The sequence below is a fragment of the Meles meles genome, chromosome 1, assembly GCF_922984935.1.
Source record: "Meles meles chromosome 1, mMelMel3.1 paternal haplotype, whole genome shotgun sequence".
Taxonomy (NCBI): Eukaryota; Metazoa; Chordata; class Mammalia; order Carnivora; family Mustelidae; genus Meles; species Meles meles.
This window is the reverse complement of record NC_060066.1, coordinates 144737209-144763031: the sequence shown is the minus strand read 5'-3', so window position 1 is coordinate 144763031 and position 25823 is coordinate 144737209. Positions and strand designations below refer to the sequence as shown.

At 42.2% G+C, this 25823-nt stretch overlaps 1 protein-coding gene across 3 annotated transcripts in view; it reads right to left on the bottom strand.

The window, feature by feature from the left end:
• Positions 1-4621: 4621 nt before the first annotated feature.
• Positions 4622-25823, bottom strand: part of DDAH1 (dimethylarginine dimethylaminohydrolase 1) — a 134289-nt gene continuing 113087 nt past the window's right edge. For all 3 annotated transcript variants that reach the window (XM_046028316.1, XM_046028314.1, XM_046028318.1), the window contains exons 5-6: positions 10311-10454; positions 4622-8092 (exon numbers count right to left, since the gene is read on the bottom strand). In XM_046028316.1, the coding sequence (XP_045884272.1) occupies positions 7976-8092; positions 10311-10454 (261 nt within the window). In that variant the 3' untranslated portion in view covers positions 4622-7975. The remainder of the gene's footprint in view (positions 8093-10310; positions 10455-25823) is intronic.

Genomic DNA, 25823 nt, shown 5'->3' with positions numbered 1-25823 from the left:
TAAACTTGGAAAAAAATGACTCATCAAAAAAAAAGTCAATCAGTGTTGCTGGGGAGTCAATCCGCAGATCTCTTCCTGCAATCATGCTAGAAGTGGAACTCCTATTGTTATTTACTAGATGAGAACAACGTTCATATAGAGCCTGGCGGGGGTGGGGGCTGGGAGGAGCAGAGTGGGAAGGAAATCCCCTGGGATCAGAACACCATAAACACCTAACCATAGAATTGCAGGGTGGTAAAGGACATTAGATGTTATCTAGGTCAGATTTTACTGCCCAGATCAATCTCTCCACAACCACTCTTGCTTTTGGTCCTTGAGTCTCTGCTTGTACACCTCCAGGAATGGAGAACTAACTGGATGAGTGTAGACTGAATATTATTCCTATGAACAACATAACCATGTAAAACCAAACACAGCTTGTGCCTAGCAGGACTGGCTGTGTGCACAAACAAAAGGGGAAACAGAGAAAGTAGGTTCTGTGGAATCCTAAACAACTTTCTGTCACCAGCAGGTCATGAGCATGCTGTAAAAAAACACCTAGCTGTTTCTGAACACCAGGTGCCCAAAAGACTGTTCTAATTTTGGAATTAACATAGTGCTTACTAAAGAGGTCCAGGACTCATGGGTCTGGAACGCGATGTTCTCCACCCTCCAGCAGCACCGGCTCGTGTCCTACTGCTGATTCTGCTTCTATCATTTTCTGAAATTCAGAGAGGGAGAACCAGACCACGGAACTGGCATGTGCCTAAGGAATTTGCCAAGAAATATGATTTAAATGCCAACCTGGAGAGACAGATTTGGTGATGGCCGCTCCTTGAAGGGCCAAGAGCTCCTTTTCATAGTCGCATTGTGCTGATTACGTTCCACCTTCTCCAGTTCCTGTCTCTGCCCTTCTCTGGCAGCTCTATGGTTCAGGAAGCTTACCTCTGAAGAAGGCATTGCTGGGCCCCCCAACTAGCCATCGGCCATTGTGTTCAGTCAATGGGGAGCTCCAGCAGATCTAGGAGTGGGAAGAGAGGCTGAGTTATGTTTCCCTGCTCTGGAACATGGTCTCTGGCTGGAGCTGTGGTCCTTCTTCTTCTGTCTCAGAGGCAGTAGCATGATTTCCTACCCTTGTCCCGTTGAGCCTAGGGGTGTTGCTGACAGCAGGTTTCTGGGTGTCACTACCCCTTGTTTGCACCCTGAACATGCATTTCTTTGACACATACCATCATTAAGATCTCTTTACTTGATCTAAGGGGGGATGAATTCTATTTCCTATCAAATAAACTCCTTGTTACCATCCTTTCATGATCACAATGTTCCTTCAGTCTCCCCCAATTATGAGCAAGCCTAGAAAGGAAGTAAGCCCCATGTTGCTGTCCCAGCATTAACTCTAGGGGACCCCATATGCTCACATGGGTCCCACGTAAACAGAACAGATGATTTTGTTCATATCCTGCCCCGGAATTTTAAGCCTCTTCTGGATCCATGAATCTGTTTATTCCATAAGCTCTTTCCAGAGGTAGAAGAGGTAACATTTCTCATAGCTTGGCCGTTGCTTAGAATCAGAATTTGTTTGGTTCCTGAACTTTTTCTGCCTCAATGTGAAGTATCTAGTCTTTGTACCCTTGAGGGATAGTGGGAAATTTCGACACATAGCACATTTAATTTAATTTGGAGCTGTTGTCCTCTGAGTTCTGTCCCAGAGTCCTTGCTACCTAATCAATAAGTCCCTTGTCCATAGACAAGAACTTAAAAAAAATTATTTTAAAAGTTTAACTGGAGGAAAAAGCAAGCTACCTTCTTAGGTCTGTGTTAATTCACTCAAAGTGTTTCTTTGTATTTATAGCTAAATGACTAAACTTTCTATTTATAAACAGAGGGGGCTTCCCAAGACCTAGAGACCCATCATTACTTGTAGGCATTCATGTCACAAGCCAGCCCAAGCTATATTTTACCAAGAGGTTAGCTGGCATACTGGTTTGAATCTTTTACTTATTTATAGTGACAGTAACATATTTGGCTCTTACACATTCTCCTAAAAGCCTGATAACCCCAGTTATCTTGTACTATAAGTGACCAGCTTTCACTGAGTTAGAAATGAGTGTTTGGAGGGGGAAGGGAGATGGGGAGAATTCCAACTTACCAACAGTTCCCTAATGCAAGTATGTCTTTGGAACAGCCGTGTCGGCTACCAAGGAAACCTGTGAATTTGTCATGGAAGCTGTCAGACTAGCTTAGAAGCATCAATGATGAAAATCTTGAGTTATTTCTGGAGTGGTGATTGATGTTGCAAATAGAAGATGACATTTTGATGGGATCCTGACTTGCTGTGATAGGAGTTAATGAGGATAATGATGATGATAATGATGTTTACATTATACCTTTCTTCCAAAGAACTCTTCAGTCCTTTTATCTCCTCTGTGTTGAAAATGTCCCTTTGGAGTTGGGAGGGAAAGGTGTTACTAATTTGTTTTTCAGGAGAGAAAAAAAATGTATATATATATAGAGAGAGAGATAATTGCCCAGATTTCAGGCTCCATTTTGGAGACGCGATGTTTAAATGACAAATTAGACTAGGGGAAATTAAACTTAGAGAAATGCCAGTCTCAGTTCCCATCATCGTATACAATGCTGCCATGTCAAGCTCCAGTGATATCACTCCCTGACCCCGAAGTCTTCAGGAGATGCTCACAGACTGGCGAATTCAGTCCTAATATACCGTCTTAGCAGGAAGACTGTTGACACCCCAACCTACATGGTCTCCCTGTGCTCTTCTATTTCCCCATGTTTCAGCCAAACAGATCCACTTGCTTGCCCCTGTCATCTGCTCTGAGCACCTCATTCTCCTTCCACAGTGTTCACCACACATGCCAACGCTTGTTTAAGGTCTGTCTTCTCTGTGGATGTAAATTCCAGGAAAGCAGATCCTGTCATCATTGTACCCTCAGGGTCCAATAGCATCAACTGGTCCATGACGGACCCTTGTGAAGTGTAGCCTATGCTCTCCCACCTTCATGCCTGTACTCCCACTGTCTTCCTCCACCTCAAAGGCCTGCCTCCTATCTTGACCTGAAGCCAGGGCTGTTCTTCCAAGCCTCGATCAAACCCCAGTTCCTCCATCAGGTCTCCCCTTCTTAAGAACCACCGCAGCGCTGTTCTTTTTAGTTCTTACCTTACCTTCTCTTGTGTCGTAACCATGTGTGATCTTGTATAGCCATCCTTCCTTGCCCCTCCCAGACTGCCAGCTCTGAAAAGACAGGAGCAGTACCCCCAAAGCCTGTTAAACATGTGCCCACCTGCCTAAAACTATTGTTGACCAGCATTATTCATCGAGCAAAAGTCCCATTTCAGAATCTGCAGCTTGTCACGAGAGGGGATTTTTCTCCTTCTTACCTTCCGTCATCCTTCTGGAAGGCTGGGAGAAAGATCAGTCAGGGAAACCCTGCCAACTCTTCCTTTAAAAAGCATCTCCATTCTCTTCTGTGAGGTGTAAGTACTCTGGCATTTAGGTGAAGGGTTCCATTGTCTACGGGGGCCCAGGGTAGGTGTGCAGAGGTGGTAGTTGGCTTTTTTTTTTTTTTTTTTTAAAGCTTCTGTGCCCATTTCAATGCTGGCCTGAATAAGGGAGAACTAATCAATGCAACATCAACTGAGAGGGAATTTTAATACTAATGTGTGCTTCCAGTGAACAATTTTTGCACATACCATTCAGTTTCTATAAGAAGACCCCAGACTGAACTAATTCCGGGTATATGTGTAAACTCATAAGCAGCACATTTTTGGCAGCTTGAAGACCCCAGGCTACCAGCAACGTGGGCATACCGAACATCCGTGACATAACACTCCATCTAAATGAGAAAGAGCTGCTTTGACAACGGTATCATGGAATATTCGGGGCTGGTAAAACTGATGATGTAGATCTCTATTTATTGACATTTAGCAGTCTATTGCTAAAGGGAAGGAAGCAAGCTATCGAACATCATGATGATGTGAAATTATTCCACATTTATATCTCTACCTATTCATAGATGGGTGGGTAGTCTTCAAAATGTTAACAATGGCATCTCTTTGTGATGAAATTTTGGGTAATTTTTCTCTTCTGCTTTTATAGTTTCTCCTGTATTATTTGAATTTTATTTTTACAGTGAGCGATCGTTTTTTACAATCAGAAAAGGAAAATAATAAAGCTGCTTTTGGCTCAAAAAAATTGTTGGAAATAAAAAAAGACTCATTAAAAAAAATCTTCAAATGTCCTAACAGATTACTGTAAAACAAGCAAACAAAAACCACAACCAAACTCTTGCACGCACAAGGGAAAACCTGTTCCACTGCTTTTGTGACTGAGCCGTGTCACAGTTGGAGTGAAAGGGAACAAAGGAAGCCTCCATGGAGGAACACAGGTGAGATCAAGACCTCTTGACCTCACATGGGTGGCAGCCCCGCTTCTTAAGTGCTTGGAGTATGAACTATCGTTTCAGATACCATTTTAATCCAAGCTTTTGATGGCAGATTGATTTACAGGCACAGTGTTTCTAATTATGGGACAACAGAAAAAACTTCCCCGCTGAAAGCAAAGCAATGGTGACTACATTTACTACAGCAGTTTCTGTTGCAAAAAAGAGACAGGTGCTGTTGGTCACAGTACAATTCACACTTTATTCCATCGTGATTGGTATACTTGTAGCATCAGGACAGCAAGAGACTAAAACCAGGTGCAGAACTTCTCTGGACTAGAGGGCAGTGAAATGCATGACTGATTTTGGCACACAGAGTGGATAACCATATATTGGCTGGAATGTGATGGTCAATAAAACAAAATGCACAAGTCTAACACCATGTTGAGGCCATGTCTGAGTTCTGTGGAATGCTAAAGGTTAAATAATTACAAAGACTAACATGCAACTCTATATAAGTCACATTATTCACCTACAGACTATGTCCCCCGTAGAGATGAAGAGATAGCCTTAGTAAACTGTTCACAGTAGCTTAAAGAGCAATCAATACACCTTAGAGATCTGCCTGCTGATTTCTATAGCAATCTATTACAGTTGAAGAGATAATGCTAAATAACGTACTTTCTCTATATTGCCCCTGTTAGATTGAATCTTACAAACCAACTAAATTGCAATTAACTTTTCCTTACTTTAATACAATTCCTAATGTCTTTACAATGTCAAAGAGCAGCTTCTGTTAGTTTATTTATCCTTATAAATCACAACAGACTAGAGGGGAATCTAGGTAACGGGTCATCGTTCCTCTGCAAAGATAAAGTTATGCTGATGAGAACACCAAAAATTGCTACCACTACGCTGCAGATATTTTGGGTTTTTGCATCATTGTATCACACAAGGAGTCCAAAGAAGACGATCTTATCAGTGACATAGCAGAGAATACAGTTCTGTGAAGAGGCACATAGACTCTAAGTGATTTCTTGAGCCAGAGGAGCAAAGAGGGGAAAAATGCAAAGGAAAGGAAAAGTGAAAAACAGCCTTCTGTAGAACAAATTGTTCAAAAGAAAAACCTGTTCACTTGCAATTGACTAAATATAATACAGTTCCTCAATTTGGGATGACAGAAGTAAAGATATTGAAAATTATATGCCACTTAGCTTTAATAGTAAGCCTAATGTGGCTGACTATTTCCGAGGTTGTTTTTTTTTTTTTTTTTTTAAATATTTTATCTATTTGACAGAGAGAAATCACAACTAGGCAGAGAGGCAGGCAGAGAGAGAGAGAGGAGGAAGCAGGCTCCCCGCAGAGCAGAGAGTCCGATGCGGGCCTTGATCCCAGGACCCTGGGATCATGACCTGAGCTGAAGGCAGAGGCTTTAACCCACTGAGCCACCCAGGCGCCCCCCGAGGTTGTTTTTGAGATGCCAGACTACCCCAGGAAGAAGTTCTGCTTTTTCCAGCACAGGGCCAGATTTAACCCAAAAGGGCAACCATAATCATGGAGGACAATTTTTCCTTATGAAGTAGACCATGTGGGTAATACTCATTTTCTCTCTGATAAAAACACATTATTCACCCATGATGAGACCCTTTGAAACAAAACAGTGACCAAGATATGGTTCGTTCATACCATGCTATAACTAGGACACCTGCACAGGAATGAACTAAAAGTTCAACAAAAAGGAGGAGAAGGAATTTCTTCAAATTTTGGCATAAAACCATTACATAAATGAAAAGATAGGTAGAGGTTAAGGATGTCTTGGTTTGGTCGGAGGCTTATCACTTCTATTTGCTCAGGGGAGATATGAATAGAGGGAATTTTGTCTTGGTTATCAAACATAAGAAATGTTTGGTTAGAAATACATATGTAAGGGGCATCTGAGTGACTCAGTCGGTTAAGCGTCTGACTCTTGATTTTGGCTCAGGGTCCTGAGATCCAGCCAAGGGTCAGGCTCCAAGCTCAGTGGGGAGTTTGCTTAAGACTCTTTCTCTACCCCATCCCCCGCCCTCATGCACGCACTCTCTCTCTCAAATAAGTAAATAAATCTTAGGGGGAAAAAAAAAGAATCATATAGGTAAGCAGAGCAAGCCTTGAAGTCATATTTCTTAATCTCCCTGATTGTTAATCTTGAACAACAAGCTACAGGCAATACAGGAAAGGTGGAGACGACTAGGAAGTTTGATAACATGCCTGGATCAGTCACCATTCCTTGGAAAGTACCATCTCCCTGGCCTGTTAAAAGGCTGATTCTTTCAGGTTTAAGTAAAAGACAATGATCTCTCCCTTCACTGCGACATTGTTCTTTGTAAGAGACCAGCATCAGTTTCAGGTTGTGTAATTTAAAAGATAGAGAGGAAACAAATTTTAATTGAATTCCACAGTATATACTCATAGATATTTCATAGTGGAATTGTCCATTGTCTGGTTTCAAGCACCAAGCCGATCCCTTCCTGAACATGCTGCATCTGGCTCTCACTAGACCATCAACAATCATGTGTAGATGCAATGTCTCTTTTGAAAGAAGTAACTCTGCTAGACCAGGATAATTGCAGAGGGGAGAAGGCTGGAAGTAGGGTAAGTCATGATGAGAGGGGGTAGGAAGAGAAAGGAGCTGAAGGAAAAAATAAGACTATTCCCCGAGGTCTATAAATGGTCAGTAATGAAACAAAAATGCATGGAATGTGACTTAAAGACTTTCTGAGATGCGCCCATGGGGTGTTTCCAGGCTTCTTGATCTATGATCTCTAGTAACCCTCTGGAGCTGAATTTACCTTCCTAGGTGTGGTGCCCTGCTTCTTCTGGAATTCAGATCTCCGGGACAAACCCCAACAGGATATGCCTCTGCCTGGTTAACTGTTCCTCAAATAGCCATTGTGATTTTGGTCACAGTTCTGCCGAGGGACCCATCTGTCCTTCCTGCAGACAGTGATGGAGTCATGGGTCAGAGAAGGATCATGTGGCAGACAGGAGGGACCGGCAGGAAGGTACCCAGAAGGCAAGACCATGGATTTTACCCAAGGCAACAGAAGTGAGAAAGGCAAAAGAAAGCAACTGGCAATGAAATATCCAGAGTTCAGATGAAAAAAAAGAAGGAAAAGGGGAGAAGCCAGGAACCAAAGATGATGAACAATACAAACACGAAAAAAGAACCCCTGGCCTATCTGACGGATCAAGAAGACATTCTGTAGCCAATACTGGCAACTCAACAGCATATATATATATATTACTCACACTGATAACACAAACACAAAAATGAGTATTTCTTTGCTACCATTAATCACAGTTCAATAATTCATGAGCTCTATATTTTCTAGATTGCTTAATTCATTTAGCAAAACCCACAGTTTAGGTACCACCGCAAGGGGAGGGAGGGGAGGGTGCAGAACGGAGCAAACTCAGAAGGAGACTTTTGTAAACCAGAGTTAGTAGCACAGTGGCAAGTAGATTGTCAATGAACACGACGGGAGCGTACAGTCATCGGCCTTGTGAGTGCGGTATTGCCGGCTACGGCGGGGGGGGGGGGGGGGGGGGACTGCGACTCAGGAGTCTACCTTCTTGTTAATTAAAATCGAGCTGCATGTGAGCAGCCCGTCCACCTTTTCCAGTTCAGAATGGCTCACGGGGATCAGCATATGGTCCTTCAGCTTCTCATAAACCTGCAGCAGACATCAAGGAAAGGTAAAGCAAAAGGGTTATGTTTCGGCCTGTCTTACCCCCGTCCTCCCCACCCCCCACCTCCCCTAGTGTGAGGATTCATTTGGCTCAAGAGTTTAGGCTTCTCGGCCATTGACCCTCAAGAGGCGCATGCAGTCTAGACCACACCGGCCGCCAGTGGAGCGAGAGGCCCTGGTGGATCACTAGCTCAATGCTTTAACCTCAAAGCCGAAGACGTGTCAAACACGTGGTTTTACCAGAGACGCCTTCACTCTGCCGCTGTCCCTGGGAGACTGAGTGATGTGTGAAGGCCAGTGGCAGTGTTTTCAGTCTGAATATTACCCTTCCTCGCCACACTTTAAACCCCTCTCTACTAAACTTGAAGGTTTCTCTCCTTACCACCACCACTGGAAAAACTCGACAAGACAGACTCCGAGTGAAGTGTCTCAGGTCATACTGCTTTTCAATGACAGGTGTGAATCTTACAGCATCTTTTGACATAATAGAAAGCGTGTGTCGAAACTTTGAATTAAAGGTCCACAGATTTTTCTCTGATGATCAAACAAGGCACATTTTTTTTTTTTAAGTACAAAATCACCTGGAACACACTCTCTAAAAAAACCATCTACTGTGCTTCTTTAGGAAGAATTGTTCCTTGAAGTTCATTACGGCTGCTAATTAAGAGTGCTGGAGTCAGAGTGGGACTCCAGACCCCGTTCTGCCAACCCACCACCGAATGTGTGACTTCAGCCAAGTGTCAGATTCCCTCCTAGCCTTGGGTTACTGTTCGGTAAAAGCAGAGGAACAAGAGTGCCCTCACAGGGCTGCTGCGAGGAATAAATCAGATAATGCCCAGAGTGGGCTGGGCCCCGTGCCTGGCACAGGGGAAGCCTCAGTACACATGGACGTTATCATCGTTAATGTGGATAGACATAGGGCTGAATCCAAAGCCGTTAATCATCTGGTCACGAGATGATCCATGTGGCTGGAGAAGCACGAACGGTCCAGAACCGAGTTTCTCCACGTGGGTTCTCTGACCCGGGTGCTTGTTGAAATTGCAGATTCTAGGGTGGGGGGGTCTAGAAACCTGTATTTTTAACAATCCTGATGCACAATAAAGTATGAGACCCTCTATTCATCTGAGACCTGGTTAAGCCCCTTTCTAGGCTCAAGGGTCCTCTATTCTCTTCAGGTTCACACTTCCAGCCATGGAAACAGAGAAATCATCTATATCTCCCCATTTTCTTTTTATCTGCCGAGAAGGTGACTGATTCAGAAGATAAACCTGGTGATTACACCATATCACGTATCTGAAAGGTGGCTAAAATATTTTCTAAAATCTTTAAAGATATAAATTTTAAGATGCATAAACAAAAAGCCAGTGGCTGTGACGGGCTCTTCTGTCATGCTGAGTGTCAGTATCTGATTCCTCTGGGCAGAGCGCAAGATGCTGAAATGCCTAAAACAGATATGGACACTCGGAGGGTCTACGGGTGAGCACTGCTGTGTCTGTGTGTGCAAAAGAGACCGGCAGAATGCCGTGGAGGACAAGGAATATCTTCTTAGCCCAGGAAAGAATCCCATGTCTAGTCAGGATTCCCATGACAATTCCTGTGTTGGCGAACAAATGCAGAAGCCCTTAGAGGGACAGGTGCCTGATGGCAAGTGTGTCATCTTTTTGATCCATCGCTACCCGGGATGCACCGAGCAAAGCCCCTTTTTTGCAGCCCTGACAATGAGCACCTACTTCTTTGGGTCACTCACACTTCTCTGTCATAAAAAAACAAATGACCTTCTGGTGAAGGGCAGCTCAGATTTGCCAGAAAACAACGACACTGTTGACCGTCCAACTGTAAGTCTCTATGCTGAGTGAGTGTCTCAGTGCGGGGAGATACGTGTCATCAGAGCTGCAGCAAAAACGTGTGAGATCCAAGTACTTACTTGAAAAGTTTTGAATACCAGGCATGATCACCTCAATTACTGTGCATGTGTTCGTCATCAGAGACAAGAATGAGAAGAATGAGTTAAATTAACTTTCCTTGTGCCCTAAAATTATATTATCCTCTCTGCTTTCTTAACGATTTGACGTGTATAGAGGAAAAGGAAGCCCCTGTTTTTTGTCACTCCATCATGAAAAAAATCCCCAGGCAGGAAGACTGTCACAGAGAGGCCTGCTCAGCTGCAGTGGCCACGAAGGCTGGTTTTGTTTGTTTGTTTTACCTTTGCACTTTCTGGATATTCTTCTGGGGTGCGGTGTAGCAAGACGTGACCTTTGCTGGGGATATTTAGGTAAATACAGTTTGCGGCCGTGTCATCAGGCATAGTGAGTTTGTCATAGCGGTGATCACTCATCTGCTGCATGATCTATAAGGAGAAACACAGCAGGCTTAAGCAGAGCTCTTCCCCACACTTTCAGACAGAAGGAGGCAGCGCGTGGGTATAAGCTTGCGATGGATGCCGAAGAATGTTCCTGAGAAGTTTCTGCCTATTTCCTCTAGTCATTTAGATCCCAGAGAAAAATCCCATGAAGTCAGGATTCTCTGGAAGAACTGCAAGGGTTCTTCTTGTTTTTGTTTTTAAGAGTGTGTTTGTAATTTTAAAAAGGTTTTAAAACTGGCCATAATTTTTCCAGCTTTTGTTCGTTAGATCTATCAGTGAGACATGAAATGGACACATATGCAAAAGGCCCAGCTGGGGTTTTGATGACATCCTTGGCTGAGTAAGCAGGGCTGTCCTAGTTTATAGGAAAAAGGGACCAGAGTGGTAATCATTCTGGTCAATAATCTGATTTAGCAATAAACACACACACACACACACACACACACACACACACACTTTCCTCTTGTAGATACACTGAAATTGAATTAACCTGTCTGATGGCAGGGGATGCCTTTAATACAATAAGCATAAAAATCACTTGAGGAGAATGTTAAACTCATATTCTTAGGGCTCACTGCCAGGGATTCTGATCTGGCAGATCTGAAGTGAGGTGCAGACATTTGCATTCTAAAGCTCTCCAGGTAATTCTGAGGCGGATGGTCCCAGACCACACTTGATTAAAGAACAAAAACACCTGATTTAGAAGACCTATTAATTAAATGATGGGTTTATAAGTGCCTTCATATATAATAACTTAAAAAATTCACAGGAGTGAACTCTATAAAATTTTTAGAAATTGACACCTTATCCTCATCTCAACACAATCAAAACTGAAACCCAAAAATCAACCACTGCTCCTTCACTACAAAAATATCCAAACACCAAAAACAGATAAAAACCAAATATATTTTCTGCTTCATCATGTAGACTCTCTTCATTCTTTTTTTTTTTTAAAGATTTTATTTGTTTATTTGACAGAGAGAGATCACAAGTAGGCAGAGAGGCAGACAGAGAGAGAGGGGGAAGCAGGCTCCCTGCTGAGCAAAGAGGCTGATGTGGGGCTTGATCCCAGGACCCTGGGATCATGACCCGAGCCGAAGTCAGAGGTTTTAACCCACTGAGCCACCCAGGCACCCCTAGACTCTTTTCATTCTTGATCAATATCCATACATTTTAAGGAATTTGCTGAAATGTCATGCCATCAGGGTATAACAAGATCTGTTCCATAATCTGGTTTGACTTTACCTTTCCAACCAGGTCTCCCTGTACCTTTCAATATCTATATGGAAATGTTCTTCATATTACTAGTCCTCAGAAGTAGGTAGCCTTGTCCACTCAGTGGTGGCAGCAATGGACAGTAAGATTCACAGTATGGAAGAGAGCAAAAGACGACATGCTCCTTGTAGAAAATTCATTCCAAAGAGAACATGGAGAGTGGCATAGAATAACCTCTCCCTGACTCACCAGTCAAGTAAACTATTCACTTCGTCTCGTGTGGAATATGTCAAAAGGCACAAGTAATCTGAAAATGGAATATCCTCTGCACAGAAAGAAACATCAGGTATGGGCATGAGCTTAAGCCCTGTACCAAATGCTAAGAGACACAAAGATGAGCAGGACACAGATCCAGTTTTTTTTTTTTTAATTTTATTTATTTATATGACAGAGAGAGATCACAAGGAGGCAGAGAGGCAGGCAGAGAGAGAGGGGAGGAAGCTGGCTCCCCGCAGAGCAGAGAGCCCGTTTCGGGGCTCAATCCCAGGACCCTGAGATCATGACCTGAGCAGAAGGCAGAGGCTTAACCCACTGAGCCACCCAGGCGCCCCCAGATCCAGTTTTTTGAGAGGTTACAGCCTAATGGAGGAGACTGGCAGACAGTTATACAGTAAGAAGAAACAGGGCACCACGGGAAACATGTAAAATGTATTATCTGATCACAGAACTCCCATTTTACAGATGAACAAAATGGGCTGAGAGAGATCAAACAACTTACTTGCTCAGAGTCCCATGGGTAGATTCAAACCCACATCTAGACAACTCAAACCCTTCTCTATTAATCGTCTTTCTTTGCCCTTTTTCTTGACCTCCAAGGCTGCGGCAGTTCTTCCTCTCCCTAATAACTGCTGTAACATCGACCTTTTTGCCCTCATTTGGCACTTATAATTTATTCTTTTGTGACATCATTAACTCTTCTTTCATACATAAGCCTGTTACAACATGCTACAGTTTGGGGTAGCCACAGGACTGGGCTGGATGTCTGTCTTGTGCTTCTTTTTTTTTTTTTTTTAATATCTTATTTATTTGACAGAGAGAAACCACAACTAGGCAGAGAGGCAGGCAGAGAGAGAGGAGGAAGCAGACTCCTTGCCAAGCAGAGAGCCCAATGTAGGGCTCGATCCCAGGACCCTGGGATCACGACCTGAGCCAAAGGCAGAGGCTTTAACCCACTGAGCCACCCAGGTGCCCTGTCTTGTGCTTCTTAAATTGTCCCATAAAGGGACAGGCCCATAGAGGGCACCTCCTGCCGTGGTGGTTCTTTACAGCCCTGATAGAGAAACCTTAGATCTACTTGAATATGTGAACACTTAAGAAGTTAAAGACATTCCTCAAGAGTAGCTATTCTAAGAAAGTTAAAAACATATTCAACCTAGCCCTCCTTATAAAATGGATATGCCCAGAAATACTATGGAGAGGCTTATAAGAAAAAAATCCATATCCAAGTAGCTCTCTTCTATTATGAATTGCTACATATGCATCTTATGCAGACTTTCTTTTTGGCTGCTTTTAAAACATATTAATAATACCTTCCATTGTGTGGAAGGGGGCACATTAGACCATCAACTAGAGTAAGACCTGGGTTTGAGTCACAGTTCTAGCCTTTATTAGCTATGCAAATTTAAGCTTTTTTTGTTTTTTTGACCTCTTGGTTTTCTCACTATAAAACTGGGATAATAATAGTCTTTCATATGCTTATTGTGAAAGTTAAATGAAGATAATGTATATAATAAGGCACAGTAATAAGCCCTTAATAAGCTTCTAGTATTTTATGGCAGCATGACCAGACAAATAAGGGTCAAGTTGCTAGCTGCAATCAGAAAGAGCTAGGTCTGAATTCTGGCCCTGCTATACACTGTGTGACCTTGAGCAAGCTCTTCAAGCCTCAATTTCTTCAGCTATAAAACGGGATGACAGTGTCATACCTATTTCTCATAGAGTAACTCTGAACATTTCATTTTTTTATTTTATTTTGCTTTATTTTTTAAAGTAGACTCCATGCCTGGCACGGAGCCCAAAGTGGGGCTTGAGCTCAAAAACCTGAGCTGAATTCAAGAGTCAGGGCCACCAGATGCCCCTGAAGGTTATTTTTAAAAACAAAGCAAAACAGATTATGTCTATGAAGTGCTTAGCACAAGTACATATTATTAAATGTGTAATAAATGTGCATACTTCCCTCTTTGTTTCTTGCAAGTCATTTGGCATCTAGCAGGTGATCAAAATATGCTTGCAACTAATTGATTTATTTTCCCCTCCTTTTTCTCCTCTTCCTCCACCCCCTCCCCCTTTCTTCTTTAAAGATTTTATATATTTGAGAGAGAGAGAGAGAGAGCATGAGCAGGGGGAGGGACAAAGGGAGAGGGAGGAGCAGACTCTGCTGAGCAAGGAGCCCGATGCGGGGCTCCATCCCAGGACCCCAGGATCATGACCCAAGCCAAAAGAAGACACTTAACCGACTGAGCACCCAGGCAGCCCTTCCTCACTCCTTTCAAAGGCTATAGCTGACTCAGGGGGAGTTGCTGACTCAGGGAGCACTTGGGTGGCTCAGTGGGTTAAGCCTCTGCCTTCGGCTCAGGTCATGATCTCAGGGTCCTGGGATCGGGCCCCGCATCGGGCTCTCTGCTCATTGCGGAGCCTGCTTCCTCCTCTCTCTCTGCCTGCCTCTCTGCCTCCTTGTGATCTCTCTCTCTGTCAAAAAAAAAACAAAAAACAAAAAACAAAAAACAAAACCTCTCTCTCTGTCAAACAAATAAATTTTAAAAATCTTAAAAAAAAGAGTACACTGAGATGTTCACAATTTTGTATATGTGAACAATTGCATATATAAAAACAAGGTATGATCTTTGTCCAGGAACAGAAATATAATTCATTAATTAATGTGAATGGGGCTAAAGCCAATGTTGGCTTTTTCCTAGTGCTGTACAATAGGACACTACAGTCTATGGTCCTAAACCAAATGATCCTGGATGTAACATGACAGGGAGTGGTGGATCTGGGCGCAAACTAGACAGTCTGCAGCACCTGAAAGCATTAAAACAAAGCAAGAAAAGAAAAAACTTTGTGTATATTGAAATGAACATACATATGTCTCTGTCAGTTTGCAACCTGTGATTTAGTAAAGTGGTCCAGAAGCTCAATGAGCAGGTGGATTCTTCAAGATGTTAAGTGGAATTGTCTCTAAATCAACACACAAATTAGGATTTATGAACTTTTCAGCCATCACTCTTGGTTAGTCTGGCCAGCATGTTTCTTTCTGGGTGCAGGGAATAGGATTGCAGTATGTCTGAATCTCTACTTATTATGTGTTATTGAAGGTAGACCAAGATGGCTAGTCTGCTCATTTACAGCTAGAACTGACTGTCTTTCATGTGGATAGATTGAGTTTACCTGAGAAATTCAGGATTTCTTCCAGACCACCAGGAGAGAGTTCCCTGGGCCAGAGGCTTACTAAGTAGGACCTCAGTAGGCTTACTAAGTAGGAAAAAGATCCTTAAAACATGGTATGTACAGCCCTTGTCACCTGGTCAAACTCAGACACAAAGAAAACAAAATCCAGAAAATTGAGTATTTCCATTGATCTAATTTTCTAAGCCACTGGGAGAACCATGGGCAGCATATTTTGGTCCATCACATTCAGACTCGTTGCTCCCACCATTCATAAGCACTAGAGAGTGGCCAGTTGGTTTTCCAGTTTAATTCATGGTCTACAGATAATTCACTACATTCTTTATCCAAAGGTTGCACTATTAATCCTAGTGTAAGAAGAGCTGAAAGAGAAAGGAACAAAGCAAGATCACACCTATGAGCCTGACTATACCTTCAATGGTCCCACGGGCAGCCTGGCAACTTCCCAACCTCTCAGTCTGACTCATGTGTGTCCGGTAGTGACTAAGGAACAGAAACATGGAATGTTGTACATTCCAGAGGAAGTATTATCAAGAAGTGTTATCAGTGCTGACTTCTTGTTTATTAGTGAGGGAACAGATTAAAATCTCCAAGGTTGTGCCTACTTGAAAAAGTTCCCAGTTTCTTTTGGGTAATGGAGACTGTATTTCCGTTCCTGGGGTGTTTTATTTACGTGGACTCCATCTCTTTCCACCCTCCCTCCCATCCCCCACCTTCAGCTCCTTGAGGGAATAATCTGGCTCCTTTGGTTCCTCTGTGTTTGCTTTGTTCTTCAGTTAATGACATTTATTTGAAATTGTAATCACTGATTTTCCATACTCGTTAGTATTTCTCTTCTTTTTCAGACCTTATATTTATAATTTATAGCTTCTGGTGGGAGTATTCTTAAAAATAACCGACATCAGAGCTAGTACCAACCTCCCATTGTTTGAGGATCGTTACATTTTTTTCATTGTTGTCAGGAAAGGAATTATACCCTGGGCGGGGAAATAATTTAACACTGGGACTAGATACAGTAATTCACCGAGAAATGCTACTCTTAAAATAAATGTCTTAACAAAGCCACCTTAGAAGATTCTCAATCAATTTATCAAGGCCTCATGGTTATCATTTTAAGACAGGTTTAAAAATGTGCCTAGAGAAATGACTTTTAATAACAGGACAGGCCCCATTTGTAGTAGTGAGGGGTTCTGTTCAATGTTGTGGAAAGGAGACAACGACATCAGGCATAGTCTTTCTAAATGAAAAGGATTTAGGATGGTAACTATAAGTAATAAAAAATACATAAATACATTGTTTTTTTTTTTTTCTTGAAAAACTCGAGGTACTTATTCTAAACACAAAGGGTGTCTGTTTCTGGAACAAAGAACAGGTCTCTCTTTTCCTGTGAGAGTGATTGTTTTCCTCTTTCCTATATGTTGCTATTGTCTGAATAAGACAACTTGCCATTTATTTATAGCTGGGACAAGGAAATACGGGGATACACACAAGGCAGGGCGCTCACCATTCAGAGAGGAACAGACAGAAAAAGATTCAGAAGACCGTATCTGTAACATCTTTCCTCTCTTGTTGGAGCCCGTGCTGTGAGGCTGTGCTCACAGGCGCATGTTGCAGGGCAGGACCCCTAAGAGCTCGGGCTCCCGAGGACAAAGATGCAGCTGCAGTGAAGGGAGGAGCAGGTCTTGTTTGCTCTCTGTGATGCACAGAAGTCTTTGTTAAAAGATGAGCATCATTTCAAGTATCTTGAGAATGTGGCTGTTGGCTGTGCAGTTCTATGTGCCAGCATTTTTTCCTAAAAAAGGGTGGAGGTGGTGTATTGCTCCAGAGCTCTGTGTACAGTGTTCTTGTAACCCCAGGGCATCGACTTCCTGCTTCTCACAGTGTCCCAAGCCAGAATGGAAAGGAGGAAGCACCGAAACCCTCCACGGACACTCTAAATTCCGGAGAGGCCCTAGACTCCGGATAATACGTGCGAGTTCAACCAGGCTCTTAGAGGAAGATCTGAGGCGTCAAGTCCTTGCTGTAAATGCCATTTCTGACTTGTGCCATTTCCCAGAGGAATTATTCCATGTTGTGTAAAACGGAGTATTACTGGCATTGGACACAACCAGTGTTTGGTTCAATCCAATAGTTCTCTATGGAAGGGCCCCAGGGGTTAGGCAGGACAGCGAGAGGTGGGAAAGAGAAAGACACCCAAAGATAACTGAGTTGCCGGCTCTCCCTTCAGGTGATGACAATCTCTAATTTAAGGCAGGACGAGCACACAAAGGGGATGCTAGCAGTGAAAAGAAAGTAAACCTCACTTCCATTACAGGCACTCCCTTATTGAAGAAGTCACGCGGCGGAGTGGAAGTGGCTCTCAGAGCCACCGAATCCTCGTGGCCGATTCCTCGTGGTCTGTTACACAGCGGCTGATTCAGAGGAATCAGCCTTGCTCCCAGAGTGGAGCTGTCACAAAATGGAGTGGGAAACGTCTGGCTTTTGGCCCAAGAGAATTTGCATGGCTAGTTGCATTAACAACCAGGCATTTCCGGCAGTTCCCAGCATTTCTGGGAATTTTCTCATTCAAAGGGCTGGAAGGCAGCTACATTCTCCCACTTGTTACTCATGGGTTCTTTGTATTGCATCAATTATTTAAAAAAAAATGTTTGGGCTAATGTTGTTTCACAGAACACTTTAGGACTTTTATGGGTCAGATACTGAAAGGGGTACAGAAGGTATTTAGAGACAGCTAGGGAATATTCAGAGCATGTTTGGTTTACTCATAATTGATCATTTATGAAATATACATATGTACCCTTGCCAACATATCAAAACAGCCAATACTAAAAAGGACAGATTATAGATTCTTTTGAGATATATAGTATGTGATTCTCAAGCACGCTTTTTGTTGCTACTATATATCTAAAATCATTCATTCATTTATTTATCTGTCCATCAAGAGTTTATTGAGAGCTGACAATTTACCAGGAATAAAGCCCAGACAGTCCTTTTAAGGCTGAGTCAATATAACTACAGACAATATTCTGGAATTATTATGTTTTCATTTTTAATGGATCTTTCCATGGATCAGCTCAAAATGAACAGAACCTGAGAAAGGCTGTCTGTCAAACATCCTCTCTGAATAGACGGGCTATACAGATTCTAAGAGCGAAGCAACTGGGTTCCTTTTAGTCAAATCTGGGCCAAATTTCAAGGCCAAATATTCCCTTTGAAGCTAACTGCCATTTCCTCCACACACGCTCTCATATATTTGGAGTTGCTGTTTTTGTTCAGATCATAATGCCCACCTGAACATGGGGACAAAAGACTTCTCTCCTTCAAACTACAACCACAAAGCACATGAACCATTTCTGGAAGGGATTCTCAAAAACAATGGTTTCTGTGGAAGGCTGGGAAAAACTCTCACCATCTTATTAGAGGACTACTCTGAGCTCTATGGAGGGTTGGGGAACAAGACACAGGCAGGTGGAACAAGGGAGATTCTCTAGGTGAGTCACAATCCTCATTTTCTAATTTCAGGGGTATAGAGGAAAGAAATTCAGACCAAAGCACCGCTTCCAAAATGCAAAATCTGGTATCCTACCTCCTTTCTGACCCCTGCCACATATTCTCTAAGACTAGCTCTGTGGCAGAAACAGACCTTCTATAGTCTTGTTCATAAAGAAGTATCTTGTTGCCTACTTAGATACTGAAGTCATGCCCTGGCTATCTTTCCCAGATAACCGCACCCTAATCCCACCTTCAAAAATTAATTCCTTTGGGTCCTGGGGGCTTGGGGATCTCCTAGGCTCCCTGTGTCATTCGATAGCAAGAAACAACTGGACCATTTATTGAGCTATCTTCTATTCACTGGTGGTCCATCTATTCTTCATTCATTTCTCACAATTATCCATTTTTACAAATGAGAAAACTAAGGTTCAGAGAAATTCAGTAATTTGTCTAAGGTCACATGTTAAGACAATAAACCCAGGATTTAAGTCCAGGTACATCAACCTCCAAATCCCTACTTTTTTCCTGTCACACCAAACTACCACCTCTCCAATATCCCTTGAAAGACTAGACTCTGAGCTCACTAACTTGCAGCCTTTGGGCTGATTTTTCTTGTAGATACAACTTGTTTGACATGCATATATTTTTATTTTTTATTTTTTAAATATTTTATTTATTTAAGAGAGAGAGAGAAAGAGATAGCATGAGTGGGGGGGAGGGGAGGCATAGAGGGAGATGGAGAAGCAGACTCCCTACTGAGCGGGGAGCCCAATGTGGGATGCAATCCCAGGACCTGAGCCAAAGGCAGATGCTTAACTGACTGAGCCACCCAGGTGCCTGATATGCATGTATTTTTACAAGTTTGCATTTAAATGCTTTTAGATGGAGAAGGTCTGGCTCCTGAAGCCATCGAAGTTCTCTATTAAACTACAGGGATTGGTTTTCTTAAAGCTAGCTGTTTTATATTCTTCAAGTAGATGATAGAAGAGCAAAGCCTCTGGGAATGGAAAAAGACAGTGGATTAAGGGGGATTACCACTTCAAGATAGGTAGGCTCCAGAGTGAGAGAGAGGAAATGACCAAACACATGCACTTTGCAATGATGCCCCTAATCAGTCCTGCTCAGTCTGACCCTACCACTGGTGGATTAATGCTTATTTTCTCTATGAGCAAATATTCCTTGGCTATCTCATCGGAAGGGCATGCATTTAAGTTTTTTTACAATAATTGTTATTGCTTTGATTTAGAGTCATTCAAAATCCTCTGCCCTGTCTACTTGACCCTTGCGAAAAGGTTGCCTTGGGGTTAGAGAAGAATCTGTCCTCATGAAAGAGTGTTTTTTTTTTTTTTTTTTTTTCCTGGAACGAGATAAAAGAAAATCATCACTGGGGCCTCCAATTATATCTTAACCTAGATGGTTTAAAAAAAAAAAAATCTTTAATGTATGTCTGTACTCTGAGATTTTTAGCTCCAAGCAGTAGTGTGCTGGTAAATGCAGGGGGAAATACATGCATAATATACCCACATAAATTTATTATAAATTTTACAATATGAAGGATGGGTAACACACAATTTATAAATAATAATAAAAGTCAATACTCTCACATATAAATTTCATATTGCCAATTGATTCTCACAAGAGAATGCTTCTGTCGATTTTTGCTGATCAGGGAGCCTGACATGTGGCTCTGTCCCAGGGCCTGGGGATCATGACCTGAGCTGAAGGCAGTCGCTAAACCAACTGAGCTACCCAGGTGCCTCAAAATACCTGAAAATTTAACAATCAGCCTCATAAGCTGGTAGGAGCTGACTCCGGGAATCCGCTGCCCTACACAGGAAATTTCATGGTTTTATAAGACTTGGTTCGTGGATGTTATTAGCTTCAGTTGGCTGTTCATAGAAAGTTACCTCTCTGGTAATGCCATGGGTAAGTTTAGCTTTAAAATCTGGCTCATATAACTTTTGTGTCCTCTTGGGCAAGGAATGATTGGGGATTAACCTTCAATGGATTTATGAAACTCACGAACTCTTTGAAGGAAGGGTGGCAAACTGAGTTTGTTAAATAGGAGCTTAAATTCAACAAAGCTCTCAAACAGGCAAAATAAGGTGAAAAGGGTTTCCCTTTTCACACTGACTAATTGGAAGCTTAAAGTCTGATTGCCCTAAGTGTAAAGAATGAAATGAGAATCAATGGTCTGTATTCTTAAACTTGGCTCCAATTTAATCTTTTTTTTTTTTTTAAACATAGGCTCCAGGTCCAGCATGGAACCTAATGTGGGGCTTGAACTCACGACCCTGAGATCAAGACTTGAGCTGAGATTAAGAATTGGATGCTTAACTGAGCTACCCTTGGCTTTGAGTTAAATCATTGTTTTCCTTTCAAATCATATTACCCTTTTATTTCTGGTTATTTTCTATCCTTCATGCATCTTCGTAAGCCGCTTTTACAAAATGAGGTGAGGTAGGAGTATGTGATTTCAGACAATTCTTCTAAAAACATGTTTTAATTATAAACAAAAAAACTAATTATGAGCAAAATTACAACACATATGCTTCTTGTAAAAGATTCAACTATGAAAAGTTCAAGTTCTATTAGACGTAAAACAATTTTATACCTTTGTCAAAACTCATTGTACATTTGAAGGGTGAAGTTTGAATTTGTAATGAAATAAAATACTATTATATGGAAATTTTATTTCAATAAAGCTGATTTTAGAAAATGGAAGTCTTCTTTCTCCCTTCTCTGCCCCATCTTACTCTTCTGTCTTCCCTCTTTCCCTATTAGTAACCACTATTAAAAGTTTGACGTGAGTTCTTCAGATCTTTTTTTAAAACATACACACTCCAAACAAAATCCGTTTACCTCCACTGAATCTGTCAGGAAAAGAGGCTGAACATCATGGCTCAGAGGCCCAGCTCCACTTCCCTCAAAGGCTGGTAATGCAAATCTCTAGAGGCAATTACAAGTGGCCTTGTTACTCAATTTCTGTGATCATCTCACATTTACTTCCTTCTTGTCCATGTATAGTAAGTAGTTCCAGTATCTGAAAATAATGTTATACAAAACATCTACCAAACACTGGGACTGTCTATAGCTACTTAATTCCCGGCTCCTGAAAACTCTCGCTGGCATGGGCTACTTGACGTTCAGGAGTCACTGCTGTCTCTAATCAGGGTTCTAGAAGCACCTTAATTGTGATATGCTCAGAAATGACAATTCCTGCGAAACAGGGCTGACAAATCCCATTCCTATTTTAGGACTGGGTTTCTTCACCTCAGCACTCTTGATATTTTGGGCTAGATCGTTCTCTGTTACAGGGCCCGTCCTGTGCACCGTAGGATGTTTAGTTGCGTCTCTGGGCTCTACGGACTACATGCCAGAAGCATCCACTCTCCCACTCACCATGTTGTAACAAAAATATCTCCAGACATTACCAAATGTCCCCTGGGGGACAAAGTTGCCTCTGGTTGAAAAACCACTGTTTTTAGGAGAAACTCGTCAAATTTCTATCTTAGGAGAAGATCAGATATTTATGGGAAGGAGAAGGGAAAACAACCATAAAAAGAAAAAAATCAAATTTCCATGTAAGTATACTATTTACTCTTCTATTCTTCCTCTGAATTAACAAGAGCCCTGAAAAGAAAGGGATAAGCGTTTAAGAAAACAGCTGTTGTCCCCATATATCTTTTCCCAGAAACTGAAATACCCTGTAAATGATCACAACCAACCCACGGCTAATGAAGAAAACAGCCATCCCCACCTTGTCTGTTCTTGTGTGGGGAGTTACCTTGGGTTGGGAAGAAAGACTGGTTTCCTTCTGGATGTGGTGGTCTTTGCTCTTGTCAGAGAGGGAATGTTGATAAAGTACTCTGAGCAGCTGAGGAAGTGAGGTCATTTTATAGAATACTAAGAATCATAAGTTTGAGAAGTGGGCACAAATTTGGAAATTATCAAGTCCACTTCTCTTTTATAGAGATTCAGAGACGAAAAATTAATTGACTTAGCTAAAAGCATATAAAGCCAGGGAATTTCAAGGTAAGGACTAGAGCTTAGCTCTCCTGACTCAGTCCAGGCTTTCCCTTAGGTCTTAGTTTGGTGGAGACAATTTAAGTGGGACAAGAAGGAACCATGTCAACTCCTTCCTTAGCCCCTCCTCCACCTCCACCTTAAGGGGTCTCTCTTCTCTTCAGGATCTAAGTTAGAATGTCTTGTACCTCTATTCCTTGAATTATACAACAGATATTACATTGGCTAGTGGTTCTCAATCATGGCTACAGACTAAAATCATCTGGGGAGCTTTTTAAAAAATACAGATTTCTGGGTCCCAACCATAGAAATTTTTTATTTCCTTGGTCTGCAGTTAGACAAAACATCAGTATTTCCTTTTAAACATTCATTTTATACAGGTGACTCTAATATGTAGACAGGATCAAGAACAACTATTCTATGCCCTTTCCATAATTTCTACCTATCTTGGGGGTTAAGGTTAGGAGGTAGAAAGAGGGGAGCTTATATTCTCATATTGTCTCTGGCCCCAGCTTCCAGAGAATTAGATCCATTCAGAGACAGTTGTTTTACAGGTGCTACTCTTCTTTTCAACCATGTCATCATAGGCAGGGACTTCAGTCTTTTTTTGATTGCCTCAAAAAACCTACTCACATAGAGTCATAGATTTTTCCCAGATTTGGGAGGTTGGAGTATTTCAGTAATATGAACACTTAAAATTTATACTGAATGCTGCTGTTCTTCAAAGACTTGACAACTCTGTCTTGTGGCTAATGCCTCTTCTCACTCCCTTTTCTCTTCTCTTGTCCTGTATCCCCGTTCTAGTGTTTCTAAGAAAGGACATTTTTGCTTTCTCTTTTGCTGTATTGTCTACTGACCCCAAACCTTCAAGGATAGCACCTTTCACCCCAAAGGACCCACTGTGTTTTCCTAAACAAAGATAATTCCCTCCCTAAGAGCAAGCCAGGGTTTAGCTCTTCTGAGGGTCTGGTGAACATTCTGGTTGCTTTCCCCACAACTTTTCTCTGCTTTCTTAGTAACAACCCCACTTTTCATTATATCTACACTGCCTTGTGTAGCCCACATAATTGGGGGAAGTTAATTCTACCCAGTTCTGGTCCAGCAGTTCCTTTCTTAGTTCACAGAGCCCATGGTGTCTCAGTAATATTTTTATGGTGCCTTGAGGTCAACCAAACCAAACCAAAACCAAAATAAACAAACAAAATACAACCACCCTTCTGGGTTCCCAAAAAAGGTTTCCCCCCAAACCCTAACACTTTGGTTTTTAAGAATTTAGACCCAAGTGATCTAACAGTAGAATTGTGTGTGTTATCTGACAGGTATATCTGTGCTATTTTTGAAATGTTAAAAGAGGCCATGGTGCCCCTGAGAGTTGGCTGCGGTGCCCGGCATGTCTCCGTGCAGTCGGGAAATGGCAGCTCGGGTGTAAGTGAGCCCTTGCTCACAGTCAGTGGCTCAAAGATGGGCAGATGACCAATTCAGACTCATGAGAACAGACAAGATCTGAAAGACGCGTCCTTACTTTTCTGAGAGGATGAATATTCCCCTCCCTGAATACAGGTGTGCGAGCCTGTCATCAGAAGCTGCCGGCAGTCACAGTGCTGTCCTGAAAGGGAGGCAGCTTTCTGTGTGTTAGGTGGGGAAGAGACACAAAAGATTCTGGTTCTTGGAGGGCAAAGAGCAGATGAATCAACCCCACTGTAGAGTCTGCATTACTTTAGAACTACACGGACCAATAAATCTCCCTTGTTTACGCAGCTTGAATTGAATTTTCTCTTTCTGCCTAAGGCAAACAAAAGCCTTATCTCCATTTGGCTGTAACAGACTTAATTTGGCTATAATAGAAATGACCTGCCCCCCTTTAAAAAAAACTTCCTCTATCCCTTGTGAAGAGTTTTGAGGTCATAATGCTGTGTCGTCACTTGACAGTCATCACGAATCCAGGGTCTTCTAGCTTTTTGCTCTTCCAGACCTAGGGTTGAGCATGCTCCTGTCCTCCTGGTGTAAAATAGCTGTGGTGTTCCAGCCATCACAGCCTTTGTTTCAAGCAGCGAGATTCAGAAAAGGGAAAAAGGCACGACTCCTCCCTTTCAGTCCACGGCCTGGATTTCATACCCAGCACTTCTACTTTTCTCTCATTGGCAATACTGAGTCTCATTGCTATGCCTTGCCCAAAGGAAGCTGAGAAATGTGGACTTTCTTCCACTTTCTTTCAAGTGGCAATGTGCTCACTTAAAACTCAAGGTTCAATTAATAAAAAGGAAGGGTGGTATAAGAAACTGGGAAAGGCAACGAGCTGGGGTCATCCATGGACTCAGAAAATAATGTATTTTTACATCACCATTATATATATTTTGATCGCTTTGGTGACTGACATACTGTTTGAATCCAATTAAGTCAAGGTACACAAGTCATCCCAGAAAGACAGATTATTTAAAAGCTTCCAGGGACCACTGGCCCCTTGAGCAGTGTTTTGCAGTGGTGCTTGGCATGTGGTAGACACTCAGTACATACTTGCTGAATGCTGAGTGACTGAATCATTTTTAGCACACATTTTAGCATTTCAATAACTCTTAAAATCCTCCTAAAATCTCCTAACGCAATTTTATGTAAGACACAATTAGAGTTCAACCTTTACTGAACAGCAGGGAGGAGTTGCCTATCAACGCCTGTGCCACACCCTTCTGTGTAATCAACACTGGTCACTGAATCCCGGACTTGAACTCGCTCTGGTTGCTCTCCAGGGGCTCTTCTCAAATTCTCCCTATCAAGCTCAGGGATGGGACCAGACAAACTTCTTACCCAGACAGACACCTGGGTTTCCCTCCTTCTTCCTCTATTCCTACTCGAAGAATTCATTCATTCATAAGGTTTTATTTATTTATTGAAAGAGTGTGCACACACAAATGGGTGGAGGAGGGAGAAGGAAAAGCAGACTCTCTGCTTCAACGAGGGGCTTGATCCTAAGACCCTGAGATCATGACCTGAGCTGAAGGTAGATGCTTAACTGACGGAGCCACTAAGGTGCCCTGCCTTACTTGATGAATTTAGTATCATGTTTATTTTCAAGCCCCAGGACTTCAGAGCTCAGAAGAAATGAAGACTTTTCTATTCAAGTCTGATGGCCTATGTGCCCAATGAGAATTAGAGCAATAA